Here is a 23,737-nt window from a genome sequence, read left to right as displayed (position 1 = left end):
TGGGTCCTGTATCGTTGACACGTTCTGTTTTTCACAGGTCAAGTACAAGGAAGACCTGGAGTGGCTGAGAGGAATCGGCTGCTACGTGTGGGACACACCTGATCTGCTGCACGCCGAGCAGAACAAGAAACTCTACAGCGACGTGAGGATAAGATCACGCGCTGCTGAAGAACATACTCTTGATGTTGCTTTAAAGTCGTGTTTAAAATGTGCGTCGTTCTCTTCTTTGGTCAACAGCGACTGTACAGATCGTCCTTCGAGAAGAACAGAGGCAACTTCAAATACACCTGCGACTCTCCGTTCTTCAACACTGCCAAGAATGCCTCCGTCCTCATTAACGATGTGAGTCCTTTCATTCTTTACTAACAGTGCGTTTATTATCACTGTGTTGTTGAATCCCATCTGTAAAAAAATGGACATTTTAATCCTATTTCTCTGTCTTTGTGGATCTCTGTTGGACTCAGCGAGGAGGTAAAAGTGTGTGAAGTCATAGAAACTGTTGGATTAATGTCTGTATTTCTTTATGCTGAGAAATATAATTGGTAAATTATGTATTTAAATAACAAAAACAACCACCACACATTGAATTATAATTAATCTGTCATGGTAGTACTGGACAATATCAACGACTTTAAAGATCATATCATATAAAAACATTTGACTTAATAAACATAAAGAATTCAAGGCAGGGAGCTGAATTAACGTGTCGTGTTTTACAGTGTACACGTTCTACGCTGAACTGAAATTTGACCTTAAAAGTCATATTTCACTTACCTGTCAGGAAAAATCGCAATTATTTCCCCCCAAAACGTTCAGCCCTACTTTCAAATGTCCAATTCCAATTGTAAAGTTTGTTGTTTTAACCTTCCTTTGTTTCCTGCAGAAGCTTCTTCATCACGTCACAGTTTACATGGTTTTTGTTTCCTGGATATTATTTGTTTTTGTCTAACCACCGTCTGACATTTGTGAGCAGAGAACCTACAGAGCTAATTATGAGAAGACCAGGGATAAGTTCACCATCACTATAGATGATCCTAGGTACCAGCTGGCCAGGGAGAACAGGAAGATGAGCCAGGTAAAACGCGACAGGTCCTGGTCCTGTTGTCTGCCTGCTGCACCGTCCAGTCCGGTCCAGAACCTCTGGTGCATGAGGTCGTCCACAGACCTGCCGGTGGTCTACGTGGTCTTTCGCATGGCTCTGTCTCCCCAAACGCGACAAACTTGTCCTCCTCCTGTATCTGTTGTCTCTCTTTTCATTCGTCCCTCACAGGTTTAAGTCAAGGGAAAGCTCTCCTTCATCTGTGCCGCCAGATAGTGGATTAAAATATGTACGACAGCGACATTAGTGTTTAAAACTGGTACTGCAACCACAACACTTTGGCGAGAGAAGATTTTCTAAACATTTAGCTGTGTTTATACCCTATATTCTCTCTCTCCATAGTCTCTGATGACATTTTATAATCATTTTATAACTTAATATGATACATTTCTTCCATAATCTACCTTTTAATGATTTATTTGCTGTGTGACTAAATTAAAACTATTCCAAAGTTAATGAACAAATCACATGAAAGTGATGATTTCTGACTCTGACGGCACAGATGAGGACAAGCGGCTCCGTTCGTACGACTTGGATTCCCGCAGTACCACTCCAGTCCTCCCTGTGTCACTGTTGTTTTTGTATCTGTCCTCAACTATGGCATGCTCTGTGTTGTATGTGTGTATGTGTGTGTGAACAGAAACTGTATAAAACCAGAGCAAAGGATCTGCTAAAGAGTGGCTGCAATGAACTGCGCCGCCCCGAGATCCTCACCGCCCTTTATCAGTCCGTTATGGGCAGTAAGGTAAACAGGAAGTCATGTGTTTATTCATGTGAAGCTCCTCCTCCCTCTCTCCATTCATTCATTCATTGCTCAATTCCATCCTTTCCTTATCTCCCATGCTTTAATCCCTCCATCGCCTTTTTTTAACTTGAGTAGATAAATGTAGATAAACTGTAGCGACAAAATATTCTCATTATTAGTTGGGAATGTTTAGTAAAAGATTCCCAACTGATTCCCAACTATTAGTTTCCTGTTTCAGCCAGTTTTCGGTTGCTTTCTCCTCCTACATTTTTAAATTTCAAGGCCACCATCCACATTTTTCTACTATTTATAAGCAATGAGCAGATACAGTACCTCAGTACGTTATTGGTCCGAATATCAGACAGTTCGAGATGTAAAAATCCGATATCAGATCAATACTGACAGATACCGATTCTCATCCTGACTACTTATACCCTTTTTTTCCAGTTTAAAATCCTTGTGTGCCTTTGATCGGAAATGTAGGAGGAGTTAGCGACCCCAAAAAAACAGTGGAAACAGGAGAACAATAGTTGGGAATAGCTGACTCAACATTCCAACTATTAGGAGTTAGTAATGAAGAGCAAAACAGCAATAGTTGGACGTTCTCAGCATTAACCACCTCATCCATTCTTAGATATCGTGAGGAAACGTCATGTGTGTTGCAGCTCTTACAGTAAACATATGAGCCTCAGGTTGCGTGAGCAGCAGAATGAGATGGACCGCTGCTCGTCGTGGACGACGTGGACACTGCAGACACGTGTCCCTGTCTCCATCTTCACTCTGGAAAATAATCTCGCTTTGTGTTGTTGTTGTTGTTGTTGTTGCATGTTCCATCGAGCATGACTTGCATGGCACCACCTTCACTCACTCAGTCACAGTGTTTTCAGCATTAAAACAACTGTGTTTTTGAGTAATGTTCAACAAAAAATGAAATTAAAAATATATATCATTTAGTCATCTTATCATCTTATCATTTAATTACAGTAGACTACACTGAATTGACACAGGACGCTGAAATGTCACACTTTACAATAAAAGTACATTAATTAACATTAGTTAATGCCGTAATAAAGGTTAACTAATGTTAATTAGTGTTTAAACATTAAATCATGTTATTCTGGTTGATTAAGGTATGAATTCATACGTTTTTAAAGGCTAAAGCTATTTGTAAGTTAATGCAATAGTAAGTCTTTTCACAAATTTCATTCACCCACCCAGTTTATATCTTTAGCGTCTTAAATTTTAAGCAAAATAAACTTGGAATAAATCTTTACGAGGGATGCCAACTGTTTTTATTTGATCTTCCTCTAAAAGTGGAGGTACAGGGAGCAGTATGAACGCGCCAAGGACAAGTTCACCTCCGTCCTGGAGACTCCGCTGTACGAGACCCAGAAACGCAGCAAGAAGATCGGCGACGTGAGTTTTGTCTCGTTTATTTATTAAGAATGAATCCAGTGAAGTTATTGTGAAGTTATTTCCTGAGCGTGAGGCGTTTTCTCTCCCTCCTTAGATTATCTACAAGATGGAGTACAACAAGACCAAGGCCAAGGGCTACACCCTGCCTTACGACACGCCGCACCAGCAGCTCATGAAGAAGGTCAAGGACATGACCAGCATTGTAAGTGACTGCACTTTAATAGAAATAAATGTTTGTGTGTGCGTTTGTTTTTTGGGGTTTTCTAAAAGTTGAAGTATTTTTTTCCTTGTGTCTTACAGATGAAGTACAGAGAGGTGTACGAGAAGAGCAAGGCTCAGATCAACATTGACCCGGAGGCTCGTGACATTCGTGCTGCCAAGGACGCCTACAAGAACATCAGCAACGTACGTGTCTTCACTTTAAAGTAAAAAAAAAAAAGAAAATCGGCCATTTTTGAGGCCTTGTGGGGAAATTGGTACATTTGTCCACTTTAATTTCATTATTTGGGGGTAGCCCCTGTATATGCTCCCTCTTAGTAAATGCAATATAAACATGATTTAGCCATGATAAACATTGGATTAGAGAGGTTATGTGTCATATTCTTCTCCAAAAACATGAGATATACCATTCCAGGATCTGTCTGCAATCTGTAATCTACCTGGCAATCTTTCATACTTGGTTGAATGCGTCAAATTAACTGAGATTACTAATAAGATTGTAAATATTTCAATTTTTTTTTTTTTTTAGATGTCTGACTTCATGTCTCCGAAACACTGGTTTGGTATTTTGGGGATGGAGTGAAAATAACGTGATTCTGTTTTTATTTTTTTTAAGCTGGACTACAAGAGAAAGTACGAGGCCACCAAGAGCAAGTGGAACTGGACGACAGAGAGACCCGACTTCATTAACGCTGCCAAGAACTCGATGCAGCAGAGCGATGTGAGTAGACCAGTCTCCCTTATCACTGAATTTATGTATATATATATATATATATATATATATATATATATACACAACAACAACAGCAAGAGCATTTTCCCTGATTTTCCCTGTTTCATTGTTTGACCCACAGGTTGAGTACAAGTACGACAGAGAGATGATGAAGGGCTGTGTGATTCCTGTGGTTGACGACAAACTCACCCTCCTGTGCTTGAAGAACAATGAAATGGCCAGTGTGGTAAGTGCAACAACAGCCTGCAACGATTAATTGATGACTTCATTGATCGCATATTGACAAAGAAATGACAAAGAAAGTGAAGCTGACAAAGAAGAAGAGAAGTAGTAGTCAGCCACCATTGGGCGGCATTGCTGATGTCATGATGATGGCGTCAATAATCGGTTTATAACGCCAGTAAACATTTTCCTGAGGAGTTAATGGTCTCAATCACTCGTTTCAGCTCTTTTTCAAGAGAATATTATGACATTTCTGTAAATGATGTTTCCATTTAGAGAAAAAATAGATGATAACTCGCGTCACGCACACGTCACCATCACAGTACATTATATCCTCTGGATTCAGATCTTATTTGTCAGAACATTTATTCAAATTCTTTCTTGTCCTCCAGGTGAAATACAAAGAGAAGTATGAGAAGGGAAAGGGTCACTACGTGCCTGTCAAGGACACTCCTCAAATCCTGCACGCCAAGGCTGTGAAAACTCTTTCTTCAGAGGTAAATAAGTAATAAGACAGAAAACATGAGCTATGATATGTAACATTTCTACAGTAAAATACCTAAAAATACGCTGGAATTAATACTTTTTTTTATTAGTTTACTCACACAACTTGAGATTTTTTCTGTGTGTAAGAAAATGTTGTATAAGTTGTTTATTTTCCTTCCACAGAGCAAATACAAGGCGGCCAGTAAGAAGGACATGCAGTCTGGCTCCTTCACCACGCTGCCTGAGACTCGCGACACAGCCCACAGCAAGCAGATCAACAAGCTCGTCAGCAAGGTACAACCTCCTCACGTGTGGTGTCTCTAAATCCTGGATTCCTTTTCCCCTGCTGCTTTTCTTATTTCCTTCTTTCTTTCTTTCTTTCTCTCTCTCTGTCCTTACAGAATGTGTACAAATCAAAGCATGACAAGGAGAGGGGCAAGTCAGAGTACAACAACATGACCGTCCCACCTGATGTGCAGCACGCCATGGACGTGGCCAAGTCCCAGAGCACCGTCAGTCCTTTGTTTCACTGTGTTAAAATAACAATTGACAGATTGCACATCACACACACATATATAGCACATGCACATGTTGTTCTGTCTGCTTGTCTACAGATTGCCTATAAGAAGAATGCAAGGGCCGGCCTGCACTACACCTCTGTAGTGGACCGTCCTGACATAAGGAAGGCTACACAGGCTGCCAAACTCATCAGTGGGGTAAATGACAAGTCGATATATGGTTTTGTTGTGCTTTTATTATTTATGTGTGTTTTCTATGTCAGTTTCTAAGGTCGAAACGCTGTAAAGTAACATACAAAATTCATAAAGGACCTAAAACTCACATTAAAAGTCCATAAAAACGCAATAAGGCACAAATTAAATAACAAGCAACAGTAAAATAATTTATTCTCGTTCATAGAGGTGTACCTCAAGGTTCCTCTTTAAGGCCGCTCCTTTTCTCTGCATTTTTATCAATGATCTCGTTAAAATCTGTTAAAACTGTCAACTACAGCTGAATCAAACCTTCTGACTTGGATATAAATACTGTTTTTGTTTAACAACTTTCAGTCCCTTCAGAAATTATGCTCACTCATTGATGAGATGAATATGAATTTTGTTGTCAAAGTACAGTTTTTTACTGTTAATTAATTTACCTATTTCTGTAGTTCTTATGTTATACTTACTTTGAGTTTGCTTTAACCAAGACTTAAGAATTACATTTTATAGTTTGCATGTTTTTACTTGACCAGATTGTCAAAATCCTAGAAAGTACAAGTGCATCAGAATCAGGTCTAACAGTGATTCTCGTTTGGTTTTGTCTCCGTCAGATCGGATACCGTGACAAGGCCCGCGAGGAGGCGAGCCGTGGAGGTTCTCTGACCTACCGCCCAGACATCGCTCTGGCCACTGAGGTGTCCAAGCTGACCAGTGAGGTACGATGACCAGCTTTTCCCCCTGGACCTCTACAGACTCCGTTATCTCCTGAAAAATGTTTTTTCTCCATATGTGGCAGCAGGACTCAGTCAGTGGCGACTCAGTAGTGAAGATCAGCTGCTTGTCAGATCAGCTTCCATCTGCTAATATTTGCTCTGACAGATGCTTAACAACAGTCCCATAAGGCTAACCACATAACTAGCAGCTTCTTCTTCTTCTGCCATCCTGCTTTTACAGTTTAATCCCTGTCTTAATCCGCCATTGTGAGTCTGTGAAAGTAGATTTTCCATGTTTTTAACTGCTCATGTCTCATCCTCACACCTGTCCTGCTCCATCCTTCAACCTAAAAGCTGTAGTGTGTAAAAAACTAGAGAGAGAATCCAGTCTGGTCATTAGTGGGCTGGTCAAATACTACTGTTTTCAGCAGAAAATCATATCACAATATCACAATATCACAATATCCCATCAGGATTTCTCAATAAACGATATTCATGGTGATATTTCACTGAATTTCAGAATGAGTGAGAAAGTCTTTGTGATAGTTCATGATAAAAAGGTTATTTATGATGCAAAATGAATCTACATATATATATATATATATATATATATATATATATATATATATATATATACATATATATATAACATGATATTAGGTAGCAGGCCATATGAAATCAATTGAGGGCGGATTTTTGCTTGCTATACAAAAAGCTTGCCACTTGGCTAGCTAGCCAGTAATCAGATAGATAGATAGATGGATAGATGGATGGATAATCTTTTAGCTAACTAACTAGTCAGATTGTAAACAAGTAATATTACATGATTTGTGTTCACAAAGACCAAACAGAGACAGTAAAATAAACATCACCAACAGCACATATCCACGCACTGCAGCTTAAAAATCCTCCTCCTCTCTCTCTTCTACTCCTCTCTTCTCCTTCCATAACATCCATGTCTGTGTTTTCATCCCTCCATCTCACTGCGCTTTGTAGGTGGAGGCCAAGCCCTCCCCCCATGGAGTCGCTTCCTATGATACGCCACAGATGCGCCACATTAAGAAAATGAGTGCCTTGACAAGTGATGTAAGGAGGTTCACGCCCTGAAACTGTCTGTCTCCTCTGTCTCTGTGTCCGCCGTCATAACATCTACTTACTGGTTCATGTCACATTTTATTGTGTAAGGTCATTTTATGAAAGGATTGGATTTGACATCGTTATTCTACAGATTTGGCTTAAAGTACCTCCAGTATCAAGTATCATGTTCACTCTGGGCTTTTTTCTCTCCCCAACCTGCAAACACTGCATTTGCTGCATTAGTTGCACCAGTGTTAACACTTTACTGTCACTGTGTTGTTATGTTTGTCATGACTGTTTAAAATGATTTCAGGGCTGCAACTAAGGACTATCTTCATCATCGATTAATGCAGATGTGAACGAGCCCTTTTAAACGTTATTTACTACAAGAATGAGTAAATTCATATCTTTAATCTGCAATTAAAGATATGCAGATTGTGAGTGCAGTTGTTTTATTGTATAACAAGGGATACAAACATTTAACACAAAACAATCTGAGTTTCTGATCCCTTTTTATACATTTCTAAACAAAAAAGTTGTTATAAAAGTTGTTATTCAACTGTTTCCAGTGTGATGGCGTTGGTCATTCATGTCTCCCTCAAATCTCCACCTGCACTAACTCTGACTCATGTGGTTCTTTTTTGTTCTGTTTGACCGTCATCAGTTGAAGTACAAGGAGAAGTTTGACAAGGAGATGAAAGGAAAGAGGCCCAAGTTTGACCTGAAGGAAAGTAAGATTTACAAGACGATGAAGGACGCCAATGACCTGGCCAGTGAGGTGAGCGCTTCACAACACCACAACTGCACAATTACACATCCAACCTTTCTGTTATTCAACATGTGGAGTCATGGTTAGGGACTGTTTTGAGACCCCTGAGTCACACTTTGTTCTTCTTCTTGTTTGTCTTCTTTTTCAGTGTTTCACTGCAGTTGACATCCATACTGTTGCATTCCTGCCTTCTCCTTACGCCTTACGTCTTCCTTTTTAACCTACTATACTGTATATGTCATGTGACCTAATCTCTGCCCACAGGTGAAGTACAAGGGTGACCTGAAGAAGCTCCACAAGCCTGTGACTGACATGGCCGAGTCTCTGTCCATGCAGCACGTCCTGAGCACCAGCAAACTGTCCAGCGACGTAAGACACCGTCGGCCATGTTAACCGCTCCACTTTCAGCTCTGTCTCTCTCTGTCTGTCTCACTCTCTGTCTCTCTCTCTCTCTCTCTGTCTGACTCACTCTCTCTCTCTCTCCCTGTCTCTCATCAAACCTCAGTAACTCTCACTCCGTAGCTCATTTGAGCACCTTCATCAATTCACACTGAACAACACTAAGCTCCATCACCCAAACTTTCCCTGTGACTCAATCTGGTAGTGACCCTTTCACCCTTGACCTCCTTTAACCTTTGACCCTCCTATGCTGTCACCTACTGTAATATCTCCTCCTCTTTAACCGTTTTAGATCCTCCTCCTCCTCCTGTAGTTTATAAAAACTAGTGTTCATCACGTAACACAAAATCTCTGAGCTTCTTCCCTGATTCAGATCATTTTCTTTAACCCGCCATTTTTAATTAAAGGTCCAGTATGTAACATTTAGGATGGTTTATTGATAGTAATTTAATAAACTACTATTACTACTATTATTATTATTATTATTAGTATTATTACTATACATGATGTGTATATTGTGTATTTTGAAGCCAATCTCCAATATGTACTTTTGGCAAAGGCATTGCATTGCATTGGTGGCCATTTAGTACTATATAGTGTGTATATATATATATATATATATATATATATATACAATAAATTATATATTTTCAATAAAAACCATACATTTGAATTAAGTGACCAAAAATCCCTTGGAAATGATTAGTTTACAGTGTAAGAGATATGGCCGCATATTCATACATTTTTTTTCTTATTTACGATCGTTTATTGTCTTTAAAAAGTTGGAAACACTGAGCTAGTGTGTTTGTTACAGCGCAAACAAAGAATAGTACCATCCTTTTCTGGTCTGTACAGGCCACTGTAGTTTCCCTGAAGCACTTGGGAAAGGGACAAGTTCAAATCTGCAGCAGTCTCACCACTAGATGGCACTCATTTTTACACACTGGACCTTTAAGAGAAAACACCACTTTTAATTTCCTCATAGTTTTGTGAGCATGTCATATTTTTGACATTGCCAAACACTTTTTTTATTATTATTATTACAAACCTAACCTTTTTTTCCACCTACAAAGTATATAAAAATATAATGTAACCTGATGTAAATAAACATCAGACGTTGATGACTCTGACCCTCGTAGTACCGCTACAAGAAGAAGTTTGAGGAGAGTAAGGGTCACTACCATATGATTACCGACACACCTGAACAGCTTCACCACAAGGAGGCGTCTGAACTCCAGAGTAACGTAAGTGGTGCGGACTGCGTGAGGGGTCGGCAGACACGACCTACAACCCTAACATTACCCTTAAACACGGCTAACGTTCAGTTTGGCATATTTATTAGTGTTTTCATGTGTAATCTTACCAAAAAACCTGAATAATACCAAAAAAATATATAATAAAAGTGTACTTTACTGTACCAAACTGAACGTACCATGATTGAAACACAGCTTTAGTAAATATTTCAAAGTGGGAGTGGGCCATCAAGCTAGTGGGTGAATTAGCTTAAAGCTAACATCAATGTCAACATCGAGCAGTGGTGTAGTTGTGACTCTGTTGAATACACACACAACAACAGGGTAATGTTAATATTGTGCTGTGTCTCTGTTTACCAATAATAGAGATGGATGCTAGCATGCTAATTGCTAGCTACGTCGTAGAAGAAGAAATGCTAAAAGTGACATAAATCACATGAGAAGTCGAAGCTCATTTTCCCATTGACTTCCATTTAATTGAAGTACAAAAGGCACAGTGTGAGGTGGTCCTCGAGTGTATTTATGAGACTTTACCTCAAACTGACTTCCTTTTGCAAGCAGTGGTACCGCCCCCTGGTGGTTATTCAATACATTTTTAACTCCTACAAACTTTACGTGAGTCACAGATCAGATCTCAGATCTTACTGTATCTGCCTTTACAAGTAATGATAATAAAACTGTCAAACATCACGGCAGACGTGATGTGTTTTCACATTACTTAAATTTTTGTGTGTTTTAAATGAACAGTTGACCTTATATATGTCTGTGTGTTCTGCTCCAGGTTAAATACAAGGAGAAGTATGAGAAGGAGAGGGGCAAACCAATGCTGGACTTTGAGACGCCCACGTATGTGACCGCCAAGGAGGCTCAGCACATGCAGAGTCAGGTCAGCACTCTGTCTGTCACCGTATATATACGCATATATACTGTATATATATGCGTATATATAAGCCGTATTGTATTTTTTACCTTGTTATATAGCACATTGACCTGCTTCAGCTTGTTGTTTGTGAAGCTGTTGTTTATTTATGGCTGAAAATGTTTCTAGAACATTTTTGCTTTGTCTTTAATGCCAGTTTATTTAATTAAGCTATGCTCTGGTGCTTATTAGAGTATATATATTATTTTTATTTTTTTTACAATGTATTTCATTTATACTATTATTATTTTCTTTTCTTGACATAGAGGTTCTTGTTCACAGCAAACGTGGCTTTTTTCACATCAGCTGGGCCTGGATTATAGATTATATAGTTATAGTTATATAGTTCTTGTGTTAATCTCCAGACTCTGCATTTAAAGCTGGGGTAGGCAGGTTTTTGTTGCATGGTTAAATACTGGTGTTTTAAAATGGAGGCTCTCTGTCCTAAGCTCCTCCCACCTGATGAAACCAGGTACCGCCCGTATTGACACGTTCATTTATTGCAGTCTTTTTGACTGACATTTTTTTCTTGTGGTTTCTTTGCAGCATAAGCAGTTGTTACCGATTTTAAGTCATTTAAGTCAAAAATCACAAAGGCTTCAGTTTAATCGTAAATTAAAAACATTTCTTTAATTTCAATTAATCTATGTTTTATGCCAATTTAAGAAAATAAATTGCAATACTTGCATATCAGGAAGGGTTCACATTTTTAGGTTCCCAAAGTCTGGGTCGGGTCCTCAACAAAATCCTCAAACAAAATTTTGCCAAATTTTCCCAAAAAATTTGATCTAAAATGTTTGTGTACATGTTTAGGAGAACTTGCATTGGAATTAAGTTTCCAAACATCTCTCTCTCACATAAATGAATGTGTTCATGACTTTTCATGTGCTCATCCTCCATCTTTTTTTAAATCTATAAGACAGTAAATATTGAACTGGAGCTTGACTTTATACCACAAATATATATCACAATATATATATATCAAATTGAATTAGATAATTAACCGTAAATACATTAGCACAGCCAGTAGGAGGCGCCCTCTCTCTCTGACCTGGCCTGTGATCAGTCAGTTTCTATTTCCCACTTGATTTATTTATTTATTTATTTATCCTTAAAGATTTTCAGAAGATTTACTGACCAACAATGACATAAATAAAGTTGCCTACCCCAGCCTAAAGAGTTGCTCTCAACAAACAGTGACATTAGAGACATTAGAGACAGAAATGTGCGTTGTCCTGGATCTGAGTCGAAGTGCATTGTGAACCAGCTGTGCCTGCATGTGGTGATCTGAGCGCTTGTCTGTCTGTCCCTCTGTGGTCTCGTCCCTGCGGCCCAATATAGAAAGACTATAAGAAGGACTTTGAGGAGAACATGAGGGGCAAGAACCTCTCAGGGCTGGAAGTCACTCCTGCCATGTTACATGTCAGACACGCCACCAAAATATGCAGTGAGGTAACAACGGATAATCTATACTTGACCACTCCCCCTCCTATGTTGACCTCACCCATGTTTTATAATCATACTAAGACTAAATCCACCATGATCCCTTTGGGTTGTTTTTACACTTCTTTAATTTAATCTGACGAGTGTTTTCTTCCCTCATTGAAGTCCAGTTTACCATGAATTCTCTTGCATGATTCACCACACACACACACACACACACACACAGATCTAAACTGTTAATAAAACATTTATCCACCTTACTTTTCTCTAACGACAGGTAAAGCAGATGGCGTTGAATGTTGTCGTGTTTAAAAATCTGCATGTTTGTTTGCATGTCATGATAATGACGATGATTTGAATGATGCAGCCATGTTTTATTACGGTGAAACATTGACATGGAATTGTGATGTTGTGTTTTTTTACTTTGTTTTCCACACTGTCTGATAAACACTACATCCATACTGCTCTGTTTTCATTTAAAAACTCCTCATCCACGTGATTTTAATCGTTTTAGAGCCCAGAAAATGGAGATATTTTTGTTTTTAGCTTGGATGAACAGAAACTCTGAACTTTCCTGAATGTTTCTTATTAGCGGCGACTTTTCACGATTGTTGTTTCTCGTTAGGAGAACTTCATGAAACTAAGCAATCAACTGCAGAGGGAAGAATCCGCTTCCTTTTTACACCATGATCATGAACATGTTCAATTCAGATCTGTAATGCCCGATTATAGGGAACGTTTTAGTACGAAACACAACATACACACGTTCTCAGACTTAAAACTGTCCAAATCAAAGAAATGCCAACAAATTTACCTTAAAAAAACAAAAATATCTATCAAAACGTCTTTTTTTAGATATCTACCGATATGGAGCTTAACCACTCGCTGTTTTTACCTGTAAAAATAGTTTTTAAGTGAGAACTTAAGCAGTATGGATGTAGGCAAACTGTGCTTCATCTTGTCTTTTATCAGGGCTGCAATCAAACTCACCCAAGTCTCTGCTCTCTTTGTAAAGACCTGTGTCATTTAGAGGAGGAAAACTCTTGAGACTTGGTGTTTTTGAGCAGCAGAGCTCGTCAGAGTGCTCTGCTGTCTGTCTGTCCGTCAGTATGTCTGTGTCTGTGTGTCCGCCTTGGCCTGGCCTGCCCGTACGCCCTTCTCTGCAGTGTCTCTGTTCTTCTTCCGTCCTGTAGAAAGAGTACAGGAGGGATCTAGAAGAGGGGGTGAAGGGTAAAGGGCTAACTGCACTGGAGGAAACTCCGGAGCGTTTGAGAGCAAGGAATGCAACTCAAATCCTGTGTGAGGTACGACTGCCTGAGAGCTGCTGGAGCGAGTGCTCCTCCTCCTCCTCCTCCTCCTCCTCCTCCCGGTGCATCATCCGCTTATTTCTTCCTAACTCGGCTTTCTCCATCACACTAAAAGGACGAGTGCTGAGTTTGACTCTCGCTCTCGTCCCTGCTTCATGACAACACTAATTTTCCCTCCTGTGTTTTTGTGTTTTTTCCCCTCATTTCTTCACATCTAAAACAAAACAACCTCAAATATAGTCAGAGTGTATCCTATTTTAGTCATTTTAGTGATTTTTACCTCATGATATATAATTATAATTATATTTGCACAGCATTTTTCAGGCTTTAGAAAATAAGGAATACACAAAATCTTCACTATGAAATACAAAATCATGATTATTGTCATCATTTTGACATAGTCTCTCATCACCATGAGATGCTAAGTCATTCAAATTAGATATTTCAAAGTGATGACACAGTTTCTTATGATTATGAGATTTTAAGTCGTATTTATGAGAAACTATCCCAGAATTATGAGATGCTAGATCATAATAATGACTCTGTATCACAAAATGATGACATACTATATCATTATCATGACTTTTTGTGTCATAATTATAACTTAGTTTGTCATAAGTATGACATAGTTGTGCCTCCTTTTCTAACAAATTGGCGTATACAGGCTTCCGTAGGTTTATATAAACTCTGGTTTCTTTTGAGGTTGTTGTTTTTTGTGTTTTTTCCTTGGTCGCACTGGAAAGACATTTCTCATGAAATAAACTGAAAGAAAAAAGATGTAGAATTGTGTTGAGAATAACAAATGTAGTGCTTTAACTCACTATCTCTAACTACTGCTTTTTTTGTTTTCATTTTCCAGTTTTGAGTGGAGCTTCCACCCAATCTGCTGTCCAATTACCATACTCTCAGATTAAAAAAATTAACTTTTTCTTTATTTTGCCACTTCCCCAGGCCTCATGGTTAATAAGTAACCCTCCCTCCCTGTCTCTCTCTTTGTGAATGATCAGAAATCCTGGTGTGTTTCATTCAGTCGTGTCATGATAGATTTTAACACTTTATCACCTGCGACGTTAACAGAGAGAGTACAAGAAGTCACTGGAGCAGGAGATCAAGGGCAAGGGAATGTTGGCATTGGCTACGGACACTCCAGACTTCATGAGAGCCAGGAACGCCACTGACATCCTCAGCCAGGTCTGAATCCTCTTTTATCCCTCTATTATTTACATTTGAATCAGAGTTGACTGACAGTTTCCTGTTTGTGCCGTAGTCTAAGTACAAGCACACCGCTGAGATGGACAGAGCCAATTACACCAGCGTCATCGACACTCCGGACATCATCCACGCTCAGCAGATGAGGAACATCATCAGCCAGGTAGACCACTCAGTATCCCCTGCTGTGGCCCCTGGAACATATGCAGCCCACTACTGAATATCATTTTATAATGAAAACCCATGACCCATGACCCCCTCCTTCAGCGTATACACAATATACGCTGCTTTAATTGCATTTATCCACGCTATTTACTTAATTTTTGATTTCTTTTTTTTGATATTAACAGATTTATTTTGCAACATAAATGTGGTTTTATTGTGAAGTAACACATCGTTCTGCATCAAAACAAGCACTTTTACTTTGAAATTCTTTGACATATTGTCATGAATATCTTATAATTTGACACAGGCAGTTATTAGCCTTAATGTGTGTGTGATTCGTGGACCTAAATCTGTTTACAGTCACATTAATGGGGATTTGTCTAAAAATCAATCCCCCATTACATAAATGACTGCATTAAATGGTGAAGAAAAGTTAGCAAATTTAGCGTGGGGACCCAAAACAAATCTCTAACGAGCCATCTTGGGGTCATGCCCCAGTCTTTTGAGAGACTTTTTGAGCTTCTTTATTTAAATATTGAGATTCTTGCTCATTTTGTACATTTTTGAACAACAGAAAAAGTACAGAGAGGAGGCCGAGAAGACCATGTCTCACTACGTGCCAGTGCTGGACACTCCGGAGATGCTGAGAGTCCGCGAAAACCAGAAGAACTTCAGCACTGTAAGTAGTAAAAAAATATAAATGTAGAATTAATTTGACCTTTAATGAAGTGTCTGGTGGCTCTGTGTATGTCTCTGTGTCTGCTGTAAAATTATCATATTTGATACATAAACTCTGTGTATCGTTAGTTTAATGTCTTTTGTGTTTGTTAAATTTCCTTGAAACCAGTTAAGTGTTTGTGGTCAGTTATTGTACTTAAAGCTGTAAAGTACAATAAATCATAGTTTACATGCTAATCCTCAGTGTGCATTCACGTGCTCCTCGGAATTTCCCAATATCCATGTTATGAATTTTAAGTCAGAATGTGAGAAAAAAAAATTCAGAATTGTTGCTGCATTACTGATTTTCCTGAAATAAGCTTATACATTTATTTTTTTTCTTACTACAGGTCACTATATATGGGCAGCAACAATGAGATTTCAATGAAATAGATCAGAGCATTTATCTGTTTGCATAATTGGTATTTTTCATGCAAAATGTACCAAAATTCCCAGTCATGAACTCATTTTTCCGATTTTCCTGAAGCCTCGTGAATGCACCGTAAAAACAAACCTTCACAGGAAAATGTTTTTCTTTTTTCTTCCTTTATTTTTTTTAGTTTTTACTGAATCGCTGTGAATCCTATTTAACTGCACTTGTGTTTTTCTCCCCGTAGCATCAATACCAGATTGACCTTAAAAACATAAAGGGCAAAGTGTCTGCTGTAACGGACACTCCCGAAATGCAGCGCGTTAAAGAGAATACAAAGAATTTCAGCTTGGTATCTACTTCAAAATATATATATTATTTTATTTCCCTTAACATAAATGAATAACACTTTTTTCACACTTTCCTTTATTAAGTTTTGAAGTTTCTTTCCTGGTTCTTTAACAAACCGTGAAATGCAGCCCTTTTTTTATTTTATTTTTTATTTATTTCAGACCAAACCGATAACTCCACAAATTTGCCGCAATTTTAATTCACGCCACTAACCCTTGACAATTCACTCTGTAGTTGTTAGTGCAGAGCTTGTGTGGTGTTAAATACCATGTCCATCATATCATGGTTTTGTTGCTGTTGTTGTTGTGTATGTGTCCAAAAATGTGTTCATTTAAATGTTGTTTTACACGCACCGTTAAATCCAGCGTCATTTAGATTTTTATTTTCCATTCCTCGTCCTCGTAAAGATTCAGTACAAAGAGGATTTGGGCGGAGGAACTTCTTTACCCGAGACGCCCGAGATGGAGCGAGTTAAACGCAACCAGCGCAACGTTAGCACGGTACTCCACAGAGTGACCCTGCCCTCCTTCATCTCCCTCCTGCCTGAGTTCCCTCCTTATCTGATGTCTGAGATCATAACCAGAGCTGTTTTCACACGTCATTCCTTCAAGTGACCATTTTTCAACCCTAAAAATTCAACCTTTCACATTTATTTAGCCTCCAGAGAGCTTGTTAGCTTGTCTGAACATGAAAATGTAGCTCAATTTTCGTAGATTAATCACAGCCAAAAGCATGTGGACATAATTAGACATAGCAGTGTCTTTAGACACAAAAGCAGGGTCATTAATTAAAGCTAGGGTTTGTCATTTTTGCTTCTTATTTGATCAAAAACAAACAAATATGTCAGTTAGCTGTTTGTCAATTAGCTGTTTGTGTCTTATTTGTAGAAATTATCCTCACAACAAGCTACAGAGGTGAAAGTGTGGAGTTAGCTCGTTAGTGAATCGTAGCAAGGCGTGGAAAATGCTATTGCTAACTTTTCCACCCTTAGTAAGCTAGATGGTGGGATTAAAAATATACAGTCTAGAAATGTCTGAGGTAATTACAGTGTGTTAAATAAACATACGCTAAATAAATTGTGTTCCTGAGAGGACAATCACGTCTCCAAAGCATCTAAAAAGTGGTGTATGGATGATTTTCAGGCTTTATATACTTAAATAGCAACGTAACAAGCAATTCTGCTGACTCACCTGCTAGCTTAGCTGTTAGCTTCTTTAAAATTACTATTTTCAAATGTATAGCACGTAATAACCATTTCATTTGAACTTGATTTTAAGAAAGCCTGATGGCTGGCTGGTGTGACTAGTGTGTCCACATACTTTTATCCATATAGCATAATAAACATTTTGTTTTCACTTTAAAATCTGTTGTTCCTGCAAGCTAACATTTTATACAGATTTGTTTCCCTCCTATGAATTATTTGCATCAAACCCTCATCATCCTTTCTGAAAACAACATTTTCACATGTGAGCTAACATTTTATACAGATTTGTTTCCCTCCTATGAATTATTTGCATCAAACCCTCATCATCCTTTCTGAAAACAACATTTTCACATGTGTCTGTGTGTCTCCAGTTACATGTTACATGTATATATCGTGTCTTGTGTTTGTCTCTGTCTCACTCTGTACCTGTGTGACTTTGTACAACGGGCAGATTCAGTACAAGGAGTCTGTGGGTCGAGGTACAGACATACCAGATCTCCCTGAGGTGAAGCGGGTCAAAGAAACCCAGAAGAATATCAGCTCGGTATAAAGAACCAGGCCTGCAATGACCCTTACCTTATAATCTTACCCTCAAAATGCCCTCTGACCTCTCCCTTTTTACTCCCACGTTTCCTCCTATTCCATCCTAACTATAATTCATGAACCCCCCTTTTTCCTTCCGTCTTTGCTGGTGATTTAATGTTGGGAGTGAGTTTTTAAAAATGAAGATTCATCCACTTTTAAAAAATTAATTCATTTAAGTCACAACTTTAACTTACTCTCCATGCACCAAACTACTGTGTGTGTCTCCAGTTACATGTTACATGTATATATCGTGTCTTGTGTTTGTCTCTGTCTCACTCTGTACCTGTGTGACTTTGTACAACGGGCAGATTCAGTACAAAGAGTCTGTGGGTCGAGGCACAGACATACCAGATCTCCCTGAGGTGAAGCGGGTCAAAGAAACCCAGAAGAATATCAGCTCGGTACAGAGGAACTGATTATTTTTTCTCCCCCAAAATGACCTCTGACCTCTCCCTTTACTTTCCTTTTGTTTTTTTTACTCCCGCGTTCTCCCTCCTTCATCCTAACGAAGTTTCATGAATCGCTCATTTTTTCCCCCAGTTTTTGTTAAACTCATTCATATTCTACAACATTTAACGTATCCAAAATATGTGAGAAATAACTTTTTACTGCTGTAAAGTTCCTGTAAAATGTCAAAGGTCCAGTGTGTAAAATTTAGTGGCATCTAATGGTGAGACTACAGATTGCAACAAAACGAAGGACTCACCAAGCCTTTGGCTTTTCCCTAGTGCTTTAGGGAACTACGGTGGCCCTCACATACCAGAAAGGGTGTATATTGAGTTTTTAACGTCAGCCGCTCATGTGACCATTGATACGGATGTTTTTAAGAATTAAAAACACCCATTCTGCTACGTTTTTGTGGTAAGTTTCACTTTATAACACGAAAAACAGGTTCCAATTAGTTTGTTTGTTCAAGCTGCCGTAGAAACATGGCAAAACAAAATGGTGGACTTTGTTAAAGCTAGGCTCTTGCCCAAAGTACATATAAGCAGCTTTTTTATGGCTAAGAAAACTAAACAATGTATTTTAACATGATTATACACTTATATAAAACATAGGTACGGGTAATATAAACGCTTTTTACCAGTAAACCATCCTAAAAGTGACACACTGGACCTTTTAATTGTTGTCTATAGCAAATGTCCTTGTCTGTGAGTGTATATCGTGTCTTGTGTTTGTCTCTGTCTCACTCTGTACCTGTGTGACTTTGTATAACGGGCAGATTCAGTACAAGGAGTCTGTGGGTCGAGGCACAGACATACCAGATCTCCCCGAAGTGAAGCGGGTCAAAGAAACCCAGAAGAATATCAGCTCGGTACAGAGGAACTGATCATTTCCCCCCCAAAAAATGACCTCTGACCTCTCCCTTTCCCAAAATTTACCTTCCATATTTTTACTCCCATGTTTTCCCTCCTCCATCTTAACGAAGTTTCATGAATTGCTCCTTTTTTCCAGTTTTTGTTGACAATTTTTAAGTCGTTTTTTTAAGCTTAAACTCAACACTAAATGAAGATTCATCTACTTAAAAAAAGTCCCAACTTTAACGTATTTTCCAACGTACCCTAAATATGTGAGAAATAACTGCTTATTGTCTGTTCCTGAAAAGGTGTCAAAGGTCCAGTGTGTAAGAATTGGCGACACCTAATGGTGAGACTGTAGATTGCAACAAACGAGGGACTCAACATGCCGTTAGCTTCTCCCTAGCACTTCAGGGAACTATAGTGGCCCTCATACCAGAAAGGATGTTGCTGCTGAACCAGCGTAGTGAGTTTTTAACATCAACTGATCAGGTTACCATAGATACAGATGTGTTTAAGTGTTGAAACTTTGGCAAAACAGACTCTTGCCTAAAGTACATATAAATCTTTTTTTCCCCCCTAAGGCTAAGAAAACAAAACAATTATTTTAAAGCAATTATACACCTATATAAACATTCTTATGGGTTATGTATGTTTTTCTGCCACTGAAGCATCTTAAATGTGACACACTGGACCTTTAGTTGTTTAGAATGAATGTCTGTGTGTCTCCAGTTACATGTTACATGTATATATCGTGTCTTGTCTCTGTCTCACTCTGTACCTGTGTGACTTTGTACAACGGGCAGATTCAGTACAAGGAGTCTGTGGGTCGAGGCACAGACATACCAGATCTCCCTGAGATGAAGCGGGTTAAAGAAAGTCAGAAGAATATCAGCTCGGTATAAAGATCCAGGCCTGCAGTGATCCTTACCTTATAATCTTACCCTCAAAATGCCCTCTGACCTCTCCCTTTTACCTTCCGTGTTTTTGCTCCCGCGTTTCCCCTGATCTTTTTCCCCCCTTCAAATATGACTTCTGACCTCTCCCTTACCCAAAATGTACCTTCCATTTTTTTTTTTTTACTCCTGCGTTTTCCCTCCTTCATCCTAATGAAGTTTCATGCATCGCTCCAGTTTTGTTGAATTCATTCTTATTCTTCATCATTTAACGTACCCTGAATAGGGAGAAATAACTTTTTTTATTGCCAGTTCCTGTAAAATGTCAAAGGTCCAGTGTGTAAGAATTAGTGACATCTAATGGTGAGACTGCAGGACTCACCAAGCCTTTGACTTTTCCCTTGCACTTCAGGGAACTACGGTGGCCCTCACATACTATAAAGGATGTCGCTGGTGAACTAGCACATTGAGTTTTTTAATGTAAGGTGATCAGGTTACCATAGATACAGTTGTTTTTAAGTATTTAAAACAGCTGTTCTACGTTTGTTGCTTTAAAACACGAGACACGGGCTCCAGCTAGTTTGTCCTTTAAGGCTGCCGTAGAAACATGGCAAATCAAGATGGTGGACTTTAACTACATATAAAAGGCAGAAAAATCTAAAATTACACTTACGAATTTCTGCTAGTGGAACATCCTTAAAGTGACACACTGGACCTTTAATTGTTGTCTAGAACAAATGTCAATGTGTCTGTGTGTCTCCAGTTACATGTTACATGTATATATCGTGTCTTGTGTTTGTCTCTGTCTCACTCTGTACCTGTGTGACTTTGTACTGCGGGCAGATTCAGTACAAGGAGTCTGTGGGTCGAGGCACAGACATACCAGATCTCCCTGAGGTGAAGCGGGTCAAAGAAACCCAGAAGAATATCAGCTCGGTATAGATGAACCACTCCAGCAGTGACCCCTCTCCTCATAAAACCTCCCCCTAAAAATGACCTCTGACCTCTCCCGCTAATCTAAAAGTTTACCTTTTTGTGTTTTCAGTAGTTTTTCCTTCCTTCATCTTAACTCCGCTCCATAAATCACACCTTTTTATGTTAGTTTTTTCCTCCCTCATTAGTCTCCATTTTCCCCTGGATTTTTCTTCCTTAAAGCTGCCGCGCTTCACTTTTAATGTCTGTCGCATTCAAATCAGAAGTAATTTGTCTTACGTCTACACAGACAGCAGACAATGAGCTAGTAAAGCGAGACGACTGCAAACAGGTCAGAGTTTGACTTTGTAACGTCACCCATAAAAAATACTGGACTCATTTGGAATTCTCAAGATTCACAATTTGACCGGCGCCATGTTGGACAATCACACTGGTGTCCACTCGTCTGTCCATTTTTCTCAAAATGGGAACATTATTTATAAAATTGACATAATGTTCAATTGAAGAAGAGCTGAAACTAGTGATTGAGAGCATTAACATCTCAGGAAAAGGTTTACTGACGTTAGAAATCAAGTTCTATTTGCTGTTAGACTTCTATTTGAGCAGAATTCTCCTTGGAGTCGCCCCCTGGTGGCTGTTCACTATACTTTAAGTTCCTGTTTTGTACTCAGCCAGCAAACAGGAAGACTGTGCCCACTTTGTAGTACGTTTCTGAAGTGAATTCTACTGCTCAAAGAACAGCAGTTTGCCTGGATATACAGTTATTATCTCCGCCCACCCCTGCGCTGCAGCTGTATACACACAAACGCTCCCTCAGTTAGGTCTGACAGTTTTCTATTATGCAGCAAAAACACAATATTGCATCATTTCTGCTCACAAACACCAAACAGAGTCAGATTAACAACATCGACGTCAACAGCCATTCTAAAAGTTACGCACTGCAGCTTTAATTTCCCTCCGAGTGTGTTGTCTTTCCGACGCGTGTGTGACGTTTTATTTTCTGCTCTCGTTCAAAGCTTCAGTACAAAGAAGGCGTGGGACAAGGCACGTCTGTGTCGGAGACGCCAGAGATGGAGCGAGTTAAACGCAATCAGCAAAATATTAGCACGGTATTTCACAGAGTGACTCCTCCCCCCTTGTCCCCGCCTCCTCCTCCTCCTCCTCCAGCAACCTCACTCTTCATCTCCGTCATAACAACTCTCCTGAGCCCTCGCCAGTCGTTACTGTCTGAAGTGATTTAATATAAATAACCCGCTTCTTCATTTCTCAGGAAAAACAAGCGTGTGTGTGTGTGTTTGTGTGTGTGTTTGTGTGTGTGTTTGACTCCACCTCTCATGTCTGCTGTGATGTGTTTGTTGGTGCAGTGCTGTGTCTCTTGTCTTTCTCCCCGTCTTGCAGTTGTCTCTCATTTGACTTGTTGTTTCTTTACTGTTTCCTCCAACATCCAAACCGTCCGCTGGGTAGATAAAATACAAGGACTCTTTGGGTCGAGCCACAGCCATACCGGACCTTCCCGAAGTGAGGCGGGTCAGAGAGACCCAGAAGCACATCAGCTCGGTAGTGGAACCACCAAACCAAAAACTCCTGTGTGCTCCTAACTTTTGAGAGTGGACAGTAGTGGCCAACAGTAATTTTGCTTTCCCCACCCCCTGCCACAATATCATGCTCCCCTCACCTCCTGCTCATCCACTTTCAGTCACAGCACAAACTGCAGCAGCTCCAGCCTCCATCGCCACTTTGAAAATCTTCTTTAATCTTTCACATCATCTCCCTCCTCAAGCTGTGCCCCGCCCTGATCTTTCTTTGGCCTTTAAAACATAGTAATTCTTCTAACCCGTAGTCCAGCTTTGTCCACATAAAGTCATAGTTGATGGTTTTGTTTTTGAAGTGTGGTTGTATCATTCGAAACTGCCTAAGAATATTGAACCCGAAAAACAGATTTTTCACACTTAACCGAAGACTCACCACATAAAATCTACACCTGCTTAAGTCTACGATATTTTAAGAATGTTTGCCACGTTATCTCGGCATTTTTCAGCTGGAAACTCACGTTTGTAAACTGCTCATTCGTCTGCACCAAACTCCATTGAAAAAATTAGTGATTTTAGCTCACAGGGAAACAGGAACTGCTGGTCCACTGCTGCCTCGTGTGGTCAGTTTATGTCACTGAAGTGAATCCGAAACAAAGGATTTCAAACACCACTGTCATAAAATAACACATTTAAAGTCACCAATGGAGGTAGCAGTGGATGGAAGAACTCCGGTGTGCCGTGACATTAAATCGCTGGTTTTCTCTATGGAGTTTGGTGCAGGGGAGTGAGCGGTTTACACAGGTCACTGTTGGCGGCCGTGTTTTCAGTAAGAGAGAAGTCAGTGCTGAAACAACCACACCTTAAAAACCTGAAATAATGCTTTTAACCACCTGAGTGATGTAGTGTTGTAGTCAAGAACAAACTAACTGAGACTGAGTCAAGACCAAGACTGGACTGAGAC

The 23,737-nt window shown here is 39.4% G+C and overlaps 1 protein-coding gene across 24 annotated transcripts in view; it reads left to right on the top strand.

Moving 5' to 3' along the window:
- The window catches only part of neb (nebulin), a 78,629-nt gene that overhangs the window by 48,609 nt on the left and 6,283 nt on the right, over positions 1 to 23,737 (top strand). For 4 of the 24 annotated variants that reach the window (XM_058612783.1, XM_058612773.1, XM_058612746.1 and 1 more), the window contains 32 exons: positions 38 to 142; positions 238 to 342; positions 1,740 to 1,844; positions 3,159 to 3,260; positions 3,355 to 3,462; positions 3,561 to 3,665; positions 4,096 to 4,200; positions 4,334 to 4,438; positions 4,827 to 4,931; positions 5,104 to 5,214; positions 5,322 to 5,432; positions 5,535 to 5,636; positions 6,248 to 6,352; positions 7,346 to 7,435; positions 8,091 to 8,204; positions 8,460 to 8,564; positions 9,734 to 9,838; positions 10,629 to 10,733; positions 12,108 to 12,218; positions 13,403 to 13,513; positions 14,594 to 14,707; positions 14,784 to 14,888; positions 15,465 to 15,569; positions 16,225 to 16,329; positions 16,736 to 16,828; positions 17,984 to 18,076; positions 18,426 to 18,518; positions 19,340 to 19,432; positions 20,222 to 20,314; positions 21,155 to 21,247; positions 22,261 to 22,353; positions 22,709 to 22,801. In XM_058612783.1, the coding sequence (XP_058468766.1) occupies positions 38 to 142; positions 238 to 342; positions 1,740 to 1,844; positions 3,159 to 3,260; positions 3,355 to 3,462; positions 3,561 to 3,665; positions 4,096 to 4,200; positions 4,334 to 4,438; positions 4,827 to 4,931; positions 5,104 to 5,214; positions 5,322 to 5,432; positions 5,535 to 5,636; positions 6,248 to 6,352; positions 7,346 to 7,435; positions 8,091 to 8,204; positions 8,460 to 8,564; positions 9,734 to 9,838; positions 10,629 to 10,733; positions 12,108 to 12,218; positions 13,403 to 13,513; positions 14,594 to 14,707; positions 14,784 to 14,888; positions 15,465 to 15,569; positions 16,225 to 16,329; positions 16,736 to 16,828; positions 17,984 to 18,076; positions 18,426 to 18,518; positions 19,340 to 19,432; positions 20,222 to 20,314; positions 21,155 to 21,247; positions 22,261 to 22,353; positions 22,709 to 22,801 (3,288 nt within the window). Of the gene's footprint in view, positions 1 to 37; positions 143 to 237; positions 343 to 973; positions 1,076 to 1,739; positions 1,845 to 3,158; positions 3,261 to 3,354; positions 3,463 to 3,560; positions 3,666 to 4,095; positions 4,201 to 4,333; positions 4,439 to 4,826; positions 4,932 to 5,103; positions 5,215 to 5,321; positions 5,433 to 5,534; positions 5,637 to 6,247; positions 6,353 to 7,345; positions 7,436 to 8,090; positions 8,205 to 8,459; positions 8,565 to 9,733; positions 9,839 to 10,628; positions 10,734 to 12,107; positions 12,219 to 13,402; positions 13,514 to 14,593; positions 14,708 to 14,783; positions 14,889 to 15,464; positions 15,570 to 16,224; positions 16,330 to 16,735; positions 16,829 to 17,983; positions 18,077 to 18,425; positions 18,519 to 19,339; positions 19,433 to 20,221; positions 20,315 to 21,154; positions 21,248 to 22,260; positions 22,354 to 22,708; positions 22,802 to 23,737 lie in introns of all 24 variants that reach the window. The other 20 variants (XM_058612914.1, XM_058612907.1, XM_058612897.1 and 17 more) reach the window with 17 other exon arrangements.

The sequence above is a fragment of the Solea solea genome, chromosome 2 (assembly GCF_958295425.1).
Source record: "Solea solea chromosome 2, fSolSol10.1, whole genome shotgun sequence".
NCBI lineage: Eukaryota > Metazoa > Chordata > Actinopteri > Pleuronectiformes > Soleidae > Solea > Solea solea.
This window is presented reverse-complemented; position numbering and strand designations above follow the sequence as displayed.